The sequence below is a fragment of the Salmo salar genome, chromosome 13 (genome assembly GCF_965601325.2).
Source record: "Salmo salar chromosome 13, fSalSal1, whole genome shotgun sequence".
NCBI lineage: Eukaryota > Metazoa > Chordata > Actinopteri > Salmoniformes > Salmonidae > Salmo > Salmo salar.
The window spans coordinates 112,378,989-112,401,042 of NC_138303.1; the positions used below are offsets into that span (position 1 = coordinate 112,378,989).

Below are 22,054 nucleotides of genomic sequence, written 5' to 3' on the forward strand. Positions count from 1 at the left end.
TAAACACATTTATCATCTCCTGTCTTCCACATTTAGTCTACAAGACACTGATGCAGACCTCTTGGAACATCTACATTTTAAAATGTCTAATAAATCCATGTAATATAGCCTCCACAATAAATCCATGTAATATAGCCTCCACCTTCACAATAAATCCATGTAATATAGCCTCCGCCTTCACAATAAATCCATGTAATATAGCCTCCACCTTCACAATAAATCCATGTAATATAGCCTCCACCTTCACAATAAATCCATGTAATATAGCCTCAACCTTCACAATAAATCCATGTAATATAGCCTCCACCTTCACAATAAATCCATGTAATATAGCCTCCACCTTCACAATAAATCCATGTAATATAGCCTCCACCTTCACAATAAATCCATGTAATATAGCCTCCACCTTCACAATAAATCCATGTAATATAGCCTCCACCTTCACAATAAATCCATGTAATATAGTCTCCACCTTCACAATAAATCCATGTAATATAGCCTCCACCTTCACAATAAATCCATGTAATATAGCCTCCACCTTCACAATAAATCCATGTAATATAGCCTCCACCTTCACAATAAATCCATGTAATATAGCCTCCACCTTCACAATAAATCCATGTAATATAGCCTCCACCTTCACAATAAATCCATGTAATATAGCCTCCACCTTCACAATAAATCCATGTAATATAGTCTACACCTTCACAATAAATCCATGTAATATAGCCTCCACCTTCACAATAAATCCATGTAACATAGCCTCCACAATAAATCCATGTAATATAGCCTCCCCCATTACATTATTACACATCAGATGATCCAATTCAGAGTGGCATATTGAAGATATTGGAAGTAACTGTCCACATATACTTTCGTCAGCCAACAAGATAAATAAGCCTAACGAACAGCAAAAGCACTAGCTTATCTCAATCTACTATTCCCCAAAGTACAAAAGTTTCTATTCTGTACAAGAAATAAATATTCCAAACATAGTCTTGGATAGTTGTGGGACGCGATAGTAATGGTGCACAACATGAGCTCTCATGAAGACTAGTCAAGGATCATATCACCTCTACCTTACCTGACACCCTAGACCCACTTCAGTTTGCTTACCGTCCAAATAGATCCACAGACGATGCAATCACCATCGCACTGCACACTTCCCTAACCCATCTGGACAAGAGGAATACCTATGTAAGAATGCTGTTCATTGACTATAGTTCAGTATTCAACACCATAGTACCCTCCAAGCTCATCATTAAGCTTCAGGCCCTGGGTCTGAACCCCACCCTGTGCAACTGGGTCCTGGACTTCCTGATGTGCTGCCCCCAGGTGGTGAAGGTAGGAAACATCATCTCCACTTCGCTGATCCTCAACACTGGGGCCCCACAAGGGTGCGTTCTCAGCCCCCTCCTGTACTCCATGTTCACCCATGACTGTGTGGCCATGCACGCCTCCAACTCAATCATCAAGTTTGCAGACGACACAACAGTAGTAGGCTTGATCACCAACAACGACGAGACGGCCTATAGGGAGGAGGTGAGGGATCTTCCTGTCCGGGTTGAGATCGTTGTGGGCTATACTCGGCCTTGTCTTAGGACGGTAAGTTGGTGGTTGGAGACATCCCTCTAGTGTTGTGGGGGCTGTGCTTTGGCAAAGTGGGTGGGGTTATATCCTGCCTGTTTGGCCCTGTCCGGGGGTTTCATCGGATGGGGCCACAGTGTCTTCTGATCCCTCCTGTCTCAGCCTCCAGTATTTATGCTGCAGTAGTTTATGTGTCGGGGGGCTAGGGTCAGTCTGTTACACCTGGAGTATTTCTCTTGTCTTATCCGGTGTCCTGTGTGAATTTAAATATGCTCTCTCTAATTCTCTCTTTCTTTCTTTCCCTCGGAGGACCTGAGCCCTAGGACCATGCCTCAGGACTACCTGGCATGATGACTCCTTGCTGTCCCCAGTCCACCTGGCCGTGCTGCTGCTCCAGTTTCAACTGTTCTGCCTGCGGCTATGGAACCCTGACCTGTTCACCGGACGTGCTTGTTGCACCCTCGACAACTACTATGATTATTATTATTTGACCATGCTGGTCATTTATGAACATTTTAACATCTTGACCATGTTCTGTTATAATACTCACCTGGCACAGCCAGAAGAGGACTGGCCACCCCTCATAGCCTGGTTCCTCTCTAGGTTTCTTCCTAGGTTTTTGGCCTTTCTAGGGAGTTTTCCTAGCCACCGTGCTTCTTTCACATGCATTGCTTGCTGTTTGGGATTTTAGGCTGGGTTTCTGTACAGCACTTTGAGATATCAGCTGATGTACGAAGGGCTATATAAATAAATTTGATTTGATTTTGAGGGAGGAGGTGAGGGCACTCAGAGTGTGGTGTCAGGAAAACAACCTCTCACTCAACGCCAACAAAACAAAATGAGATGATCGTGGACTTGAGGGAGCAGCCCCCTATCCACATCAACGGGACAGCAGTGGAGAAGGTGGAAGGTTTTAAGTTCCTCGGCGTACACATCACGGACAGACTGAAACAGTCCACTCACACAGACAGTATGGTGAAGAAGGCGCAACAGTGAGAGAGTTTTACAGTAGGGTGGACCTAGCTGAGAGAGAGTTTTACAGTAGGGTGGACCCAGCTGAGAGAGAGTTTTACAGTAGGGTGGACCCAGCTGAGAGAGAGTTTTACAGTAGGGTGGACCCAGCTGAGAGAGAGTTTTACAGTAGGGTGGACCCAGCTGAGAGAGAGTTTTACAGTAGGGTGGACCCAGCTGAGAGAGAGTTTTACAGTAGGGTGGACCCAGCTGAGAGAGAGTTTTACAGTAGGGTGGACCCAGCTGAGAGAGAGTTTTACAGTAGGGTGGACCCAGCTGAGAGAGAGTTTTACAGTAGGGTGGACCCAGCTGAGAGAGAGTTTTACAGTAGGGTGGACCCAGCTGAGAGAGAGTTTTACAGTAGGGTGGACCCAGCTGAGAATAGAAAAACTTGGAAAGCATTACAGAGTTGCTGACATTACTTTTTTCAGATTATTTTCTTTGTCCAGCACCTGGCAACTGGAAAGGCATTTGTTTCTATTAACCTGAGGACAGGCCCTTGGCTGTGTTGTGGTGCTGTGTACTAACCTGAAGACAATCCCTTGGCTGTGTTGTGGTGCTGTGTACTAACCTGAAGACAATCCCTTGGCTGTGTTGTGGTGCTGTGTACTAACCTGAAGACAATCCCTTGGCTGTGTTGTGGTGCTGTGTACTAACCTGAAGACAATCCCTTGGCTGTGTTGTGGTGCTGTGTACTAACCTGAAGACAATCCCTTGGCTGTGTTGTGGTGCTGTGTACTAACCTGAAGACAATCCCTTGGCTGTGTTGTGGTGCTGTGTGGGACTAACCTGAAGCCCTTGGCTGTGTTGTGGTGCTGTGTGGGACTAACCTGAAGCCCTTGGCTGTGTTGTGGTGCTGTGTGGGACTAACCTGAAGCCCTTGGCTGTGTTGTGGTGCTGTGTGGGACTAACCTGAAGCCCTTGGCTGTGTTGTGGTGCTGTGTGGGACTAACCTGAAGCCCTTGGCTGTGTTGTGGTGCTGTGCTGTGTTGTGTTGTGTACTAACCTGAAGACAATCCCTTGGCTGTGTTTTGGGACTTGTGCATCTCAGTCTCCTTGAAGCTCAGGTCTTCCTGCATGGACTTGAGCTCACTGGCCGTCACCGATGAGATCTGGCGCATACGGTTCATGTTCTGTATCAACACACACAAGACATCTCCTTTAAACTAGCTTCTTCACTTCAACAACATGCCTTATTGAGAAGATTTATGAAAACCCCTTGTATCTGATAGGAGTTTCATGTCTATAAACTGTAGCCACAGGTCCCGTGTGGCTCAGTTGGTAGAGCATGGTGTTTGCAACGCCAGGGTTGTGGGTTCGATTCCCACGGTGGACCAGTACGGGGAAAATAATAATAATAATGTATGAAATGTATCCATTCACTACTGTAAGTCGCTCTGGATAAGAGCGTCTGTTAAATGACTAAAATGTAAAGCAGAACCCATGTGACCGACATGACAGAGAACAGCTGGGGAATAGAAGTAAACGGTTAATTCAGCTAACTCATAGATTCTGTTTACAGTGATAATAAACAAACTATCATAGAAAAAAACAAGGCAATGTTCAAGCTATGACCTGGGAGTATTTAACAAAACAAACGTCCAAGTGTTGTTTCGTTGAGAACAGCAGAAAAGCACATGGGTAACATCAGTTGAACCTCTCCCTCCTTCTGCTAGAGTTCCAGTAGAGCCCTCTTTCTCTCTCTCAGTTAATCAAAATTGGATTTGTTTTCAAATTCTTTGTAGGTCTGTGTAATCTGAGGGAAATATGTGTCTCTAATATGGTCATACATTTGGCAGGAGGTTATGAAGTGCAGCTCAGTTCCCACCTCATTTTGTGGGCAGTGTTGCACATAGGCAGACCTGGCTCTCAAGAGAAGACAGGCTGTGGTGGCCTTTCTCAATAGCAAGGCTCACTGAGTCTGTACATAGTCAAAGCTTTCCTTAAGTTTGGGTCAGTCACAGTGGTCAGGTATTCTGCCACTGTGTTCTCTCTGTTTAGGAACAAATAGCATTCTAGTTTCCTCTGTTTTTTTGTAAATTCTTTCCAAAGAGTCAAGAAAATATATTTTTGTTTTCTCTTGATTTCAGTTGGGTCTAATTGTGTTGCTGTCCTGGGGCTCTGTGGGGTGTGTTTGTGTTTGTGAACAGAGCCCCAGGACCAGCTTGCTTAGGGGACTCTTCTCCAGGTTCATCTCTCTGTAGGTGATGGCTTTGTTATGGAAAGTTTGGGAATCGCTTCCTTTTCTTGATTTTGAGGTATCGGCCTAATTCTGCTCTGCATTATTTGGTGTTTTGTACACGGAGGATATTTTTGCAGAATTCTGCATGCAAAGTCTCAATTTGGTGTTTATCCCATTTAGTGAATTCTTGATTGGTGAGCGGACCCCAGACCTCACAACCATAAAGGGCAATGGGTTCTATAACGGATAAAAGTATTTTTAGCCAGATCCTAATTGGTATGTCGAATTTTATGTTCCATTTGATGAAGATTTTCAGGCCAAGGTATGTATAGTTTTTTGTGCTCTAGGCCAACGGTGTCCAGATAGAATTTGTATTCGTGGTCCTGGGAATTGGACCTTTTTTGGAAACCATTATTTTGGTCTTACTGAGATTTACTGTCAGGGCCCAGGACTGACAGAATCTGTGCAGAAGATCTAGGTGCTGCTGTTGGCCCTCCTTGGTCTCTCTCTCACACACACACACACACACACACACACACACACACACACACACACACACACACACACACACACACACACACACACACTTTCTCTCACACACTCACTTTCTCTCACACACACACACACACACACACACTTTCTCTCACACACACACACTTTCTCTCACACTCTCTCTCACACACACACACACTTTCTCTCACACTCTCTCTCACACACACACTTTCTCTCTTTCACACTCTCTCTCTCTCTCACACTCTCTCTCTCTCACACTCTCTCTCTCTCTCTCTCTTTCACACTCTCTCTCTCTCTCTCTCTCTCTCTCTCACTCACTCTGCTGGAGTGTTCCAGTAGAGCTACGATGATGGCCTGTGTCTGCCGGTTCTTCTCCACCTCTGTAGCTTTAGTCTCATCAAATGAATCCAGAAAACCTGTGGAAACATGAATCAATCCCAGCTAATGATCAGTGTAGACTACAATACTGCTTACACATAGGATTTACACTATTTAGGCTGTAAAAATAAATAAAAACGGGCAGTGTTTATATGACCCCCCCCCCCCCCACCCTTTATAAACAGGCCCATTTTGACCACATTCTTGCCTGAATACACCTTTTATATCCCGTGTGCACGCCGGCATGCCGGGGAGGACTGGTAGAAGTGGTGTGCAGGGTGGGCATCTATTTTAATTTTTAATTTTTCTATTTTATACATTGAATAAACACCATCAAAAATCTAGCCATTATTAATTGCTTTAGGCAGGTCGTAAGAAACAATATAAGGACGAATAAAATGTGTTTTCAAAAGGAAAATAATTGCATATTTTCAAGTTTAATTAGGCATGTTTACAGGTCTGTGCAGCCACGGCTGCACCATACAAATGAAATCAATAGTTTGTTATTTTGTTTACTAAAACAGACGAGACGCATATATTTTATAATAAGAATATAATGGAATATAACAGAACTTGTCATGGGAACGTGTGGTACAGCTCCCATATTAAAAGTGATGTTTAGAAACAGTCCAGGCTGTTTTGATCCACGCTTCATCTCTTTCCTATTATCATCATCATAATTTTTGGGGTAATTTTACCCCCTTTTTCACCACAATTTCATGGTATCAAATTGGTAGTTACAGTCTTGTCCCATCGCCGCAACTCCCGTACAGACTCGGGAGAGGCAAAGGTCGAGAGCCGTGCGTCCTCCGAAACACAACCCAGCCAAACCGCACTGCTTCTTGACACAATGCCCAGTTAACCCGGAAGCCAGTCGCACCAATGTGTCGGAGGAAACACCATCCAGCTGGAGACCGGGGTCAGCTTGCAGGCACCCGGCTCACCACAAGGAGTCGCTAGAGAGCGATGAGACAAGGAAATCCTGTCCGGCCAAACCCTCCCCTAACCCGCCTCATGGGTCTCCCGGTTACGGCCGGCTGTGACACAGCCCGGGATCAAACCCGGGTCTGTAATAATGCCTTAGACAGCTGCGCCTCTCGGGAGGCCCAATTTCCTCTCTTTCCTACCCTCACTCCACTTTGTTAGGAAGCAGGAGTAGGGGCTTACCTTCATCATGATACCGTAGAAAATAATATAAATCCTATTTTCAAAAGCATGTGAGTCTGGTGTTCATATTTCAACGTCCATGGGCTTTTGGAGTTGCCTCCACACGATCGAGCAAAATAATAGGCCTACTTAAGCTACATTATAGCATGTAGCATTTAGGTTACATTATAGCATGTAGCATTTAGGCTACATTATAGCATGTAGCATTTAGGCTACATTATAGCATGTAGCATTTAGGCTACATTGTAGCATATAGCATTTAGGCTACATTATAGCATGTAGCATTTAGGCTACATTATAGGATGTAGCATCTAGGCTACATTATAGCATGCTAAATGTTTCTGATCAGTGATAGATGACCACTTGATTTAGGCTACATTATAGCATGCTAATAATGTGATTGTGATTCCAAGATGGCGTAGCAGTTGGTCGTGTGTTTGTCTTGTCCCGTCTAAATAGTCGTTTTCCTATTTTTTTTCCTATATATTTTAATCTCACTTTCCATCTACGGACTGAATATACTCTCCTGCAACCCGCCTCACCCAATGTGGTACGGATCTGCTATTTTTATACTTTAGAACCAGAACCCCCATCAGAGGCTAGCCAGCTAACTAGCTACTAGCTAGTAGTCAGTTAGCCACTGCTAGCGGTCTTCACCGTTAACTCGGACACCAGCCAGCTTCAGCTCGGTCAATACCTGCCAGTCTGCACAGCGCGAAATCAACCCAGAGCATATCAGACTGCTTTTTCTCTACCACATCACCGGATTCCTGCCGCAAGCTCTGGACCATTACACTGGATCATCGCAGCAAGCTAGCTGCAACCAAGTGGCTGCTGCTAGCTAACGCCTCTGTCCCTAAGCAAGCACCAGTTAGCCTTGAGCTAGCCTTGAGCTAGGCCCATCTCCCAGCCAGTCGATGGAGTATACCAGCTAATTCTTGGGCTAAAATACCTCTTTTGCCAAGTGGCCTGGACCCTTTATTGACAAAACGGGGCCCGGCCGATCCATCAAGACTGGTCTACCGACGTAATCGCCCAAGGTGGTTTCAACAGGCTTTTCCGTTGCGACGTCGCCGAAGACCTATCTGCTAGCCCCGGCACGCTAGCTTTCTGAATCGCCGTGTCTCCAGCTCGCCTAGCGTAGTAGCGACTACCGAACGGCTCCCTGACTCACCTATTGCTGATCTTTGGACCCAATGATCACTCGGCTACACATGCCTCTCCCTAATGTAAATATGCCTTGTCTACTGCTGTTTAGGTTAGTTATTATTGTTTTATTTCACTGTAGAGCCCCCAGCCCTGCCCAACATGCCTCTTTTGTCCCACCCCCCACACATGCGGAGACCTCGCCTGGCTTAACCTCTATGGGCTAGGTGGGACGCTAGCGTGCCACCCGTGGTGCACTCCATCAACAGCAGGTGCATTTCAAGAGCGGCAAATTTGAATCCAAATAAATGTCAAAATTCAAATTTTTCAAACATACAACTATTTTACACCCTTTGAAAGATAAACATCTCCTTAATCTAACCACGTTTTACGATTTCAAAAAGGTTTTACGGCGAAAGCATAAATTTAGAGTATGTTAGGACAGTACATTTACAAGAGTTGTGTGTAATGTTTTGTCAATTCAAAGACAGGGTCACCAAAACCATAAAACCAGCTAAAATGATGCACTAACCTTTTACAATCTCCATCAGATGACACTCCTAGGACATTATGTTAGACAATGCATGCATTTTTAGTTCTATCAAGTTCATATTTATATCCAAAAACAGCGTTTTACTATGGCATTGATGTTGAGGAAATCGTTTCCCTCCAATAACCGGTAGTCAAGTCAGCGTCACAAATTAAATAATTAAAATTAGAAAACATTGGTAAAATATTATATTGTCATTTAAAGAATTATAGATTTACATCTCTTGAACGCAATCAACTTGCCAGATTTAAAAATAACCTTACTGGGAAATCACACTTTGCAATAATCTGAGCACTGCGCCCAGAAAAATACGCGTTGCGATACAGACTAGACGTCATGTTGGGGAGATCTAAAATCGAAAATACTATGTAAATAATCCATTACCTTTGATTCTCTTCATCAGATGTCACTTCCAGGTATCACAGGTCCATAACGAATGTAGTTTTGTTCAAAAAAGCTCATCATTTATGTCCAAAAATCTCCGTCTTGTTAGCACATGATCTAAGCCAGCCGGACTTCTCGTCATGAACGAGGGGAAAAAATATATTTACGTTCGTTCAAACATGTCAAACGTTGTATAGCATAAATCATTAGGGCCTTTTTTAACCAGAACATGAATAATATTCAAGGTGGACGAATGCATACTCTTTTATAACGTATTGGAACGAGGGTACCCAACATGAACTCGCGCGCCAGGTGTCTAATGGGCCATCATCGTTCCATGGCTCTTGTTCGGTCAGATCTCCCTCCAGAAGACTCAAAACACTTTGTAAAGGCTGGTGACATCTAGTGGAAGCAATAGAAAGTGCCAAAATATTCCTCAGCCCCTGTGTTTTTCAATGGGATAGGTTTAAAGGTAATACAACACATCAGGTATCCACTTCCTGTCAGAAAATGTCTCAGGGTTTTGCCTGCCAAATGAGTTCTGTTATACTCACAGACACCATTCAAACAGTTTTAGAAAATGTAGGGTGTTTTCTATCCATATGTAATAAGTATATGCATATTCTAGTTACTGGGTAGGAGTGGTAACCAGATTAAATCGGGTATGTTTTTTTATCCAGCCGTGTCAATACTGCCCCCTAGCCCTAACAGGTTTTAACTGGTGCCTCCAGAGACGCAACCTCTCTCATCGTTCTCAATGCCTAGTTTTACCTCCACTGTACTCACATCCTACCATACCCTTATCTGTACATTATGCCCTGAATCTATTCTACCAGAAATCTACTCCTTTTATTCTATGTTCCCAACGCACTAGACGACCAGTTCTTATAGCCTTTAGCCGTACCCTTATCCTACTCCTCTGTTCCTCTGGTGATGTGAGAGGTTAATCCAGGCCCTGTAGCCCCCAGCACCACAACTATTCCCCAGGAGCACTCATTTGTTGACTTCTGTAACCGTAAAAGCCTTGGTTTCATGCATGTTAACATCAGAAGCCTCTTCCCTAAGTTTGTTTTATTCACTGCTTTAGCACACTCCGCCAACCCTGATGTCCTAGCCTTGTCTGAATCCTGGCTTAGGAAGGCCACCAACATTTTTGAAATTTCCATCCCCAACTACAACATTTTCAGACAAGATAGAACTGCCAAAGGGGGCGGAGTTAGCCTGCAGAGTTCTGTCTTACTATCCAGGTCTGTACCCAAACAATTCAAGCTTCTACTTTTAAAAATCCACCTTTCCAGAAAAAAAGTCTCTCACCATTGCCGCTTGTTACAGACCTGCCTCAGCCCCCAGCTGTGCCCTGGACACCATATGTGAATTGATTGCCCCCCCCATCTATCATCAGAGTTTGTACTGTTAGGTGACCTAAACTGGGATATGCGTAACACCCCGGCCGTCCTACAATCTAAGCTAGATGCCCACAATCTCACACAAATTATCAAGGAACCTACCAGGTACAACCCTAAATCCGTAACCATGGGACCTAGGCTACTAGGTGACTGTGACTTATGAAGCTACAGTGGGGGAAAAAAGTATTTGATCCATCCCAACTGTGAAGCACGGGGGTGGCAGCATCATGTTGTGGGGGTGCTTTGCTGCAGGAGGGACTGGTGCACTTCACAAAATAGATGGCATCATGAGGAGGAAAATTATGTGGATATATTGAAGCAATATCTCAAGACATCAGTCAGGAAGTTAAAGCTTGGTCGCAAATGGGTCTTCCAAATGGACAAGGACCCCAAGCATACTTCCAAAGTTGTGGCAAAATGGCTTAAGGACAACAAAGTCAAGGTATTGGAGTGGCCATCACAAAGCCCTGACTTCAATCCTATAGAAAACATATGTACAGATCTGAAAAAGCGTGTGCGAGCAAGGAGGCCTACAAACCTGACTCAGTTACACCAGCTCTGTCTGGAGGAATGGACCAAAATTCACATAACTTATTGTGGGAACCTTGTGGAAGGCGACCCAAAACTTTGGACCCAAGTTAAACAATTTAAAGGCAATACTATCAAATACTAATTGAGTATATGTAAACTTCTGACCCACTGGGAATGTGATGAAAGAATTAACCTCTCTTGGGTAGGGGGCAGTATTTTCACGTTCGGATGAAAAGCGTGCCCAAAGTAAACTGCCTGTTACTCAGGCCCAGAAGCTAGGATATGCATATAATTGGTAGATTTGGATAGAAAACACTCTAAAGTTTCTAAAACTGTTAAAATAATGTCTGAGTATAACAGAACTGATATGGCAGGCGAAACACCGAGGACAAACCACTGTTTCCAATGGCTTTCATGTTTATTATGAGGCGAAGTTCTCCCAGATTGCAGTTCCTAGGGCTTCCACTAGATGTCAAAAGTCTTTAGAAAGAGTTTCAGGCTGGTTTTTGGAAAACTTAGCTAGAATTTGTAGTTTTTCTAAGTGGCTCCCATTTTGGCTGTAGTGTTTCCATGCACGTGGATGAAAGCGCATTCCTTGTTATTTATCTCCGGTAATGAACATACTATTCTCAGTCTTAAATTTTATAGTTTATTTACGTATTAGGGTACCTGAGGTTTCATTATAAAAGTTGTTTGACTTGTTTGGATAAGTTTATTGGTAACGTTTGGGATTCATTTTGTATGCATTTTGAAGGAGGGAAACTGGTGGATTATTGAATGAAGCACACCAGCTAAACTGAGTTTTTATGGATATAAAGAAGGACTTTATCGAACAAAAGCATCATTTGTGATGTAACTGGAACCTTTCGGAGTGCCAAGAGAAGATCTTCAAAGGTAAGGCATTTATTATATCGCTATTTCTGACTTTCGTGTCGCACCTGCCTGGTTGAAAAATGTTTTTTATGCTTTTGTATGCGGGGCGCTGTCCTCAGATAATCGCATGGTCTGCTTTCGCTGTAAAGCCTTTTTAAAATCTGACACAGCGGCTGGATTAACAAGAAGTTAAGCTTTATTTTGATATATAATACATGTATTTTCATGAATGTTAAATATTTATATTTCTGTAATTTGAATTTCGCACTCTGCAATTTCACCAAAGCTAAGAAGTGTTAACAGATAAGATGTTAACAGATAAGAAGTTAAAAGCTGAAATAAATAATTCTCTCTACTATTATTCTGACATTTCACATTCTCAAAATAAAGTGGTTATCCTAACTGACCGAAGACAGGACATTTTTACTAGGATTACATGTCAGGAATTGTGAAAAGCTGAGTTTAAATGTATTTGGCTAAGGTGTATGTAAACTTCCGACTTTAACTGTACATGTAGATATGGTTAAAGTGACTATGCATATATGATAAACAGAGAGTAGCAGCAGCGTAAAAGAGGGGTGGGGGGTGGGGGGGGCACACAATACAAATAGTCCAGGTAGCCATTTGACTACCTGTTCAGGAGTCTTATGGCTTGGGGGTAAAAACTGTTGAGAAGCCTTTTTGTCCTAGACTTTGTCCTACTCCGGTACCGCTTGCCATGTGATAGTAGATAGAACAGTTTATGACTGGGGTGGCTAGGGTCTTTGACAATTTTTAGGGCCTTCCTCTGATACCGCCTGGTGTAGAGGTCCTGGATGGCAGGCAGCTTAGCCCCAGTGATGTACTGGGCCGTACGCACTACCCTCTATAGTGCCTTGCGGCCGGAGGCCGAACAATTGCTGTACCAGGCAGTGATGCAACCGGTCAGGATGCTCTCGATGTTGCAGCTGTAGAACCTTTTGAGGATCTCAGGACCCATGCCAAATCTTTTAGTTTCCTGAGGGGGAATAGGCTTTGTCGTGTCCTCTTCACGACTGTCTTGGTGTGTTTGGACCATTCTAGTTTGTTGGTGATGTGGACACAAGGAACTTGAAGATCTCAACCTGCTCCGCTACAGCCCCGTCGATATGAATGGGGACGTGCTCGGTGCTCCTTTTCCTGTAGTCCACAATCATCTCCTTAGTCTTGGTTACGTTGAGGGAGAGGTTGTTATTCTGGCACCACCCAGCCATGTCTCTGACATCCTCCCTATAGGCTGTCTTGTCGGTGATCAGGCCTACCACTGTTGTGTCGTCTGCAAACTTAATGATGGTGTTGGAGTCGTGGCTGGCCATGCAGTTGTGGGTGAACAGGGGGTACAGGAGGGGACTGAGCACGCACCCCTGGGGAGCTCCAGTGTTGAGGATCAGCGTGGCGGATGTGTTGCTACCTACCCTCACCACCTGGGGGTGGCCCATCAGGAAGTCCAGGATCCAGTTGCAGAGGGAGGTGTTTAGTCCCAGGATCCTTAGCTTAGTAATGCACTTTGAGGGTACTATGGTGTTGATCGCTGAGCTGTAGTCAATGAATAGCATTCTCACATAGGTGTTCCTTTTGTCCAGGTGGGAAAGAGCTGTGTGGAGTGAAATAGAGATTGCATCATCTGTGGATATGTTTGGATGGTATGCAAATTGGAGTGGATCTACGGTTTCTGGGATAATGGTGTTGATGTGAGCCATTACCAGCCTTTCAAAGCATTTCATGGCTACGGACGTGAGTGCTACGGGTCTGTAGTCATTTAGGCAGGTTGCCTCCGTGTTCTTGGGCACAGGGACTATGGTGGTCTGCTTGAAACATGTTGGTATTACAGACTCGATCAGGGACATGTTGAAAATGTCAGTGAAGACACCTGCCAGTTGGTCAGCACATGCCCGGAGCACACATCCTGGTAATCCATCTGGCCCCGCAGCTTTGTGAACGTTGACCTGTTTAAAGGTCTTACTCACGTCGGCTACGGAGAGCGGGATTACACAGTCGTCCGGAACAGCTGATGCTCTCATACATGCCTCAGTGTTGCTTTCCTTGAAGCGAGCATAGAAGTGATTTAGCTTGTCTGGTAGGCTTGTGTCACTGGGCAGCTCGTGGCTGTGCATCCCCTTTGTAGCCTTACTGATATCCAAAATCTCTATTCAATGAAAAAAAAATCTGAAATTGATTGATTTATCAAGATGAGTCCCCACTTTTGTCTCAAAGCAGCGCGACGGCGATGTCCCACTCAAAACGGTGCTGAAATGATCATGTTGTTGACCACTACGCGTGGATTGGATGACTGGGAGTTTCACTCAGCAACAATTTGATACATGTCTTCAATTGCATTAGCCTACTTCATTCCAATATTTTCATAATTCAGTGCTATTTTTTCCCCACAGTCATTCATTATGGATCTATCCAGTAGTGGTTAGAAAACAGTGTGAAGAGACATGCCTCGCAAAGTTTACAACTGGCAGGAGGACGGTAAAACTTGTGCTGCCTAGCAACCATGAAGAGTTTAAGAGCGTGCTAATGTCGCCTCAGCATTATGGCTACGTTACATAGGCAGAACTTGACCGAAATTATTACTAAGTCGTTTTTGAAGGAAATAAAAGTTTTGTCTTTGATACCGGGAATAACTTTCAGATATAAAGAAAAGGGCGAAAAATGTTGACGGTATGGTAAAGTTGGCGGGGGAAAACATTTTAGAATGAAAGGGATACAAAGATATGGAACTTTCTACAACCTACGCAGGAATGGTTCACAGAAAGTATGTAATGGTCAACTCACTGTCCATAGTCTCATCTCTCTTCTTTAGTTCTTTGTATTTCTGGTTTCGTTCACCTGTAGGACAAAAAAAAGGGAGTTGTTACTTGAGTATATATTCTAACCGCTCTTAGAATTAGAGGTGACTTGAGGAACCCTGGAGATCTGCGAGGAACCATTGTTAGTCAATGGCTCATATTTGCACCTTTTGGTTAGTTGTGAGGTTCTGGGAGAACCTTTCAATAATGGTTCACTATAGCAACAGGTTCATGGAGGAACCCTGGAGAGATTTGATTTATTAGGATCCCCATTAGCCGACGCCAAATGGTGACAGCTAGTCTTACTGGGGTCTGACATATAAAGAAAAAGACATTGCAGACAAAATACTTTACAATTTACATACATTTAAACAACATGTAGTGTGTGCTTCTATCAGTGGGGTGGGGGCGTGGCTTAGTAGGGGCGTGGCTTTAAGATATATTTTTTGGGGGCCACCTGTTACAGTAAATGTCATTCCTCTTCATCAGTTCCGTTGTATTGTCATCACATGTTACATTAAACACTGACAGTTTCATAGCGTCAATGAGGCTAACAGAGGTCTAGGAGTTCCTCAAGAACCTATGCAAATCCTAAAGCTGGAATATTTACCACTTTATTACTTATATGTAATCAGCAATGTTAATATTAATAATATTATATTCAAATATGTCATATGCATAAATATTAAGAGGAAAACTTAAATGTAAAGTGTACAAACTTAACATGATGAACAGGAATTACATTTATGCTAATGGTTTGCCACACCTCCAATCTGACAGGCTGCCACCACTGTAATATATTATTAAAAAAAGGTTCAAAATAAAACCCCTAGCATTCCAAAAAGGTTCAAAATAGAACCCCTAGCATTCCAAAAAGGTTGAAAATAGAACCCCTAGCATTCCAAAAAGGTTCAAAATAGAACCCCTAGAATTCCAAAAAGGTTCCAGTTTGAACCTTTACACAGGGGTTCCTCTAGGACCTTCTTTTAACTGGAAAGGATTCCGGCGGTGTGGCAACCCAAAAAGGTTCTTCCAGGCACCTTTTACTTCTAAGACTGTAGAGTATATGTCTATATAAAGTAAAATGGAAGTAGTTCGTTCCAAACTAATGCTAGTGGAAGGATGACCTAGTCTAGTTGATTAGTATGTTGGAGGAGTTTGGTGGAGAACAAGAGGGACACAGTAGGCCTCTTACCGTCTGGTCATGATGAGTCAGAGGATATGAGACAGAGATGAGGACAGGAAACAGTCAGAGGATATGAGACAGAGATGAGGACAGGAAACAGTCAGAGGATATGAGACAGAGATGAGGACAGGAAACAGTCAGAGGATATGAGACAGAGATGAGGACAGGAAACAGTCAGAGGATATGAGACAGAGATGAGGACAGGAAACAGTCAGAGGATATGAGACAGAGATGAGGACAGGAAACAGTCAGATCAAAGGCCTTGAAGTAAAGAAGCCTGATAGAACAACATGATGCAGTGTATATTAGGACAGAGTGAACAAAAAGCGTATTTAAGTTTCTACTTCCTCCCAGTATTGAGAGCTACAGTATGTATGCGTCTCAAATGGCACCCTATTCCCCATATAGTGCACTTTTACCAGGGCCCGATGGCAATAGGGAATATGATGATCATGATGGCGCCGACAGACATGGAAGCTCTGCTTGTAGCTCCTAACCAACTTTGCAGTATTTTGGTTTTTTTTTGTGTGTTATTTCTTACGCTATTAGCTCAGAACGTTTTTCATGTTATTACATACAGCTTGAAATAACTTTTGGATATCAGAGCGGCGGTAACTCACCAGCATTACGACCAGAAATACGACAACAACAAAAGGACTCGTCCTTTTGTTCACCCGACCTAGAATATCTCACAATCAAATGTCGACCATATTACCTCCCAAGAGAATTCTCTTCGGTTATAGTCACAGCCGTGTATATCCCCCCTCAATCCGATACCACAACGGTTCTACACTGGGCTTTGTGCAAACTGGAAACCACATTTCCCGAGGCCACATTTATTGTAGTTGGGGATTTTAACAAAGCAAATTTGAGGAAAACGTTACCGAAGTTCTATCAACACATTGCCTGTTACTCTCCCTTCTGGGATGGCGAAAAGGCCCTCCCTTCGGGCAAATCAGATCACGACTCAATTCTGCTCCTCCCTTCCTATAGGCAGAAACTCAAACAGGAAGTACCCGTGCTAAGGTCTATTTAACGCTGGTCTGACCAATCAGAATCCACACTTCAAGATTGTTTTGACCACGCAGATTGGAATATGTTCCGGGTTGCCTCCGATAATAACATTGACGTATCCACGGACACGGTGACTGAGTTCATAAGGAAGTGTATAGGGGATGTTGTTCCCACTGTGACTATTAAAACCGGGAATAGATGGCAGCATTCGCGCAAAACTGAAAGCGCGAACCACCGCATTTAACTAAGGCAAAGTGACTGGAAATGTGGTCGAATACAAACAGTGTAGTTATTCCCTCCGTAAGGCAATCAAACAGGAAAAACTCCAGTACAGAGACAAAGTGGAGCCGCAATTCAACGGCTCAGACACGAGACGTATGTGGCAGGGTCTACAGACAATCCCGGACTGCAAAGGGAAAAATCAACCACATCGCAGACACTGACGTCTTGCTCCCGGACAAGCTAAACACATTTTTGCCCGCTTGAGGATATTACAGTTCCACCGACGCGGCCCGCGAGGACTTTGGGCTCTCCTTCTCCGTGGCCGATGTGAGTACGATATTTAAACGTGTTAACCTTCGCTAGGCTGCCGGTCCAGACGGCATCCCTTGCCGCATCCTCAGAGCATGCGCATGGAGTGTTTATGGACATATTCAATCTCTCCCTATCCCAGTCTGCTGTCCCCACCTGCTTCAAGATGTCCACCATTGTTCCTGTTCCAAAGAAAGCAAAGGTAACTGAACTAAATGACTATCGCCCCGTAGCACTCACTTCTGTCATCATGAAGTGCTTTGAGATGCTCGTTAAGGATCATATCACCTCCACCTTATCTACCACCCTAGACTCACTTCAATTTGCATACCGCCCCAATAGATCAACAGACGATGCAATCGCCATCACACTGCACTATCCTATCTGGACAAGAGGAATACCTATGTAAGAATGCTGTTCATTAACTACAGCTCAGTATTCAACACCATAGTACCCTCCACCGCCCTGTACCACAGGGTCCTGGACGTCCTGACGGGCCACCCACAGGTGGTGAATATGGGAAACAACAGCTCCACTACACTGATCCTCAACACTGGGGCACCACAACATTCTCACCCATGACTGCGTGGCCACGTACGCCTCCAACTCAATCATCAAGTTTGCAGACGACACAACAGTAGTAGGCCTGATTACCAACAACGACAGGGAGGAGGTGAGGGCTCTGGCAGAGTGGTGCCAGGAAAATAACCTCTCCCTCAACGTCAACAAAACAAAGGAGCTGATCATTGACTTCAGGAAACAACAGAGAGGGCATGCCCCATTCACATCGACAGGACCGCAGTGGAGAAGGTGGAAAGCTTCAAGATCCTTGGTGTACACATCACTGACAACCTGAAATGGACCACCCACACAGACAGTGTGGTGAAGAAGGGGCAACAGTGCCTCTTCAACCTCAGGAGGCTCAAGAAATGTGGCTTGTCACCTAAAACCCTCACAAACTTCTACAATGTACAATTGAGAGCATCCTGTTGGGCTGTATCACCGCCTGGTACGGCAGCTGCTCCGCCCGCAACCGCAGGGTTCTCCAGAGGGTGGTGCGGTCAGCCCAACACATATCACCGGGGGCAAACTGCCTGCCCTCCAGGACACCTACACCACCCGATGTCACAGGAAGGCCAAAAATATCATCAAGGACATCAACCACCCGATTCATAGCCTGTTCACCCCGCTATCATCCAGAAGGTGAGGTCAGTACAGGTGCATCAAAGCTGAGACTGAAAAACAGCTTCTATCTCAAGGCCATCAGATTGTTAAATAGCCATCACTAGCCGGCTTCCACCCAGTTACCCTGCCCCTTAGAGGCTGATGCCCTAAATACATAGACATGGAATCACTGGTCACTTTAATAATGTAACACTTGTCACTTTAATAATGTTTACATTCTGCTTTACTCATCTCATATGTATATACTGTTTTATATTCTACTGTATTTAGTCAATGCCACTGACATCGCTCAATCTAATATTTATATATTTTAATTCCATTATTTTACTTTTAGGTGTGTGTGTGTGTGTATTGTAGTGAATTGTTAGATATTTACTGCACTGTTGGAGCTAGAAACACAAGCATTTCACTACACCCGCAATAACATCTGCTAAATATGTGTATGTGACCAATAACATTTGATTTGAAGTGTAATTTGGGACACAGCCTGTGTGGTCATTCAGGCTTTCCTTCATTAAGTGTCCTGGTGTGGGACTTCAAAATACCTCTACCATGGACCGCCAGCTATGTTGACTTCCCCTCTGGAGTATAACAATACCATAATCCAAACATCCCCATTAAAACCAGAGCAGCAGACAGACGTCTTCCAGAGAGGCGTCTACAGTATGCCCGAGTCCCAAATGGCACCCTACGTAAGTGCACTAGGTAGGGAATAGGGTGCACTAGGTAGGGAATAGGGTGACATTTGGGATGCAGGATATATGTGCTACCCTGGCCAGGACAGGATGCTGTAATCTATGCAGGCAAGGCGGAGGTGGACAGAGTAGTCTTGGACGGTATCCAGAGGCCTTAATGGATTTATATCCAATTCACTGAACTGATCTACAGGACAATGCTCCCATGTCTCGCCCCCTACACCTCCCTCTTTGGGCCAAGTGCCCAAAACTCTCCCATCCCATCCCAGCACACTCCCCATCCCCCCCCACACCTCCCTCTTTGGGCCAATTGCCCAAAACTGTCCCATCCCAGCCCACTCCCCATCCACGCCACCCCAGTGCAGAGCTCTTGTATGAGACTGTGTGTGTTCTAAAAATATAAAAAATGTCAAAACTCATCATCTCATTGTTCTACAGGACTATGAAAACCCTTCAGATATATCATCTGTGACCCCAGTAGAGAGATCTAATCAGTCCGTACCTTGGTGTTCCTCCATGTTATTGTCAAGCAGTCGGATCTCCTCGTTGATCAGGCTCATCTTCTCACGCATCTCAGTCAACCTGTTTATAAACGTCACAGAGTTATAAAAAAAAAACACTAATATCACTTTGGCTGACTAGGAGAAAACTTTAAAAATGATCACAGAAATGACGTACTGTCTTTCCATGCTTGCTGTTTCTTGGTTGTCTTCTTTTACCTTGAGCGCAAAAACAAGGCGACATTTTGAAGCATATGAGAGAGTTGAGGGCATTCACAACACACAGATTCAACTCACGTGACCTTAAATATACACCTCTTTACCAAACTTCTCCACTCCCTCACCCCCCCCCAAAAAAATTACATTGATGATTGTGACATCAGAGCAGTCTTTAGTAATAATTTGGTGGGGTGCCCCCCCCCCCCCCCCCCCGCCCCAGAGAGTGAGGTCACGGCCTGGGTTACCATTCAACAGCACCCCTCGAGCAATTGGGCTTACACTCTAACCTCGAGGCTACCTGCCGCCCCTATTTAAAGACCGAGACAAATGTATGAAACCATTTAAGGTTGTGGTGACTGTCTGCCCATCTGTTTAAACAGCCTGTCCCTCTCCTCAACCGTTTAAACAGCCTGTCCCTCTCCTCAACCGTTTAAACAGCCTGTCCCTCTCCTCACCCTCTCCTCACCCGTTTAAACAGCCAGTCCCTCTCCTCACCCTCTCCTCACCCGTTTAAACAGCCAGTCCCTCTCCTCACCCTCTCCTCACCTGTTGAAACAGCCTGTCCCTCTCCTCACCTGTTTAAACAGCCTGTCCCTCTCCTCACCCTCTCCTCACCTGTTTAAACAGCCTGTCCCTCTCCTCACCTGTTTAAACAGCCAGTCCCTCTCCTCACCCTCTCCTCACCTGTTTAAACAGCCAGTCCCTCTCCTCACCCTCTCCTCACCCGTTTAAACAGCCTGTCCCTCTCCTCACCTGTTTAAACAGCCAGTCCCTCTCCTCACCCTCTCCTCACCCGTTTAAACAGCCTGTCACTCTCCTCACCCGTTTAAACAGCCTGTCCCTCTCCTCACCTGTTAAAACAGCCTGTCCCTCTCCTCACCCTCTCCTCACCTGTTTAAACAGCCAGTCCCTCTCCTCACCCTCTCCTCACCTGTTTAAACAGCCTGTCCCTCTCCTCCTGGGGCGATCCCATGCTCTTGTCCTCTGCCACCATGGCATCCCTCTTCAGCTCCAGCTCCTGAAGCTTCTCATGTAGTAACACGGCTTCCTGTTTCACCTGGGAGTGATACAGCTCCTACAGGACATCACACAGGACAGAGGGGACAGAAGGGATGGAGTCAGTGTGGATGGACGGGCCTAACTACCTGTTTAGTGGACGGCTCTGACTCCCTCTATGGGACCAGTGACATCTACCCTGGTTTAATACGACCACGATGACAATAGACTAAAAGTTTTGTCTGACTAAAATAAAAATGTTGTGGTTTTCAGGAAATGTATGAACATGATTATTAGATACAGTACCCAATCTATAACCATTAAAACATGCTCTTCAAACCTTGTTTTGATCATTGGTCAATATAATGGATATGATTCAGCCGATGAGTGAATGAGCTTGTTGATTCAGCCCACGAGTGAGCGAGCTTGTTGATTCAGCCCACGAGTGAGCGAGCTTGTTGATTCAGCCCACGAGTGAGCGAGCTTGTTGATTCAGCCCACGAGTGAGCGAGCTTGTTGATTCATGTTGATTCAGCCCATGAGTGAATGAGCTTGTTGATTCAGCCCATGAGTGAGCGAGCTTGTTGATTCAGCCCATGAGTGAGCGAGCTTGTTGATTCAGCCCATGAGTGAGCGAGCTTGTTGATTCAGCCCACGAGTGAGCGAGCTTGTTGATTCAGCCCATGAAGACACACAGCAGTGACCTGTTTCAAATGAACGTCGCCCTGACAGTTTGTGTGTGCTGTGGTAATAAACACACACAGAGAGGAGTGTCTTGTGGCTGTGACATCAGAGTACACCCTCTCTGTGTCCCAAACAGCACCAAATCCCCTTTAAACACTGAGTTTACAAAACACCTGCTCTTTCCATGACATAGACTGACCAGGTGAATCCAGGTGAAAGCTATGATCCCTTATTGATGTCACTTGTTAAATCCATCTCAATCAGTGTAGATGAAGGGGAAGAAGGATTTTTAAGCCTTGAGACATGGATTGTGTACGTGTGCCATTCAGAGGGTGATGGGCAAACGCTCTTATCCAGAGCGACTTACAGTCATCTTCAGATAGCTAGGTGGACCAGTCATAGTCAGTCCATTCATCTTCAGATAGCTAGGTGGACCAGTCATAGTCAGTCCATTCATCTCCAGATAGCTAGGTGGACCAGTCATAGTCAGTCCATTCATCTCC

General features: G+C 44.7%; 1 protein-coding gene across 2 annotated transcripts in view; it reads right to left on the reverse strand.

Moving 5' to 3' along the window:
• ift74 (intraflagellar transport 74) overlaps positions 1-22,054 on the reverse strand; it is a 62,089-nt gene that overhangs the window by 19,755 nt on the left and 20,280 nt on the right. For both annotated transcript variants that reach the window (XM_082960600.1, XM_082960601.1), the window contains exons 11-16: positions 20,803-20,946; positions 19,831-19,871; positions 19,655-19,734; positions 14,528-14,581; positions 5,612-5,709; positions 3,605-3,731 (exon numbers count right to left, since the gene is read on the reverse strand). In XM_082960600.1, the coding sequence (XP_082816726.1) occupies positions 3,605-3,731; positions 5,612-5,709; positions 14,528-14,581; positions 19,655-19,734; positions 19,831-19,871; positions 20,803-20,946 (544 nt within the window). The remainder of the gene's footprint in view (positions 1-3,604; positions 3,732-5,611; positions 5,710-14,527; positions 14,582-19,654; positions 19,735-19,830; positions 19,872-20,802; positions 20,947-22,054) is intronic.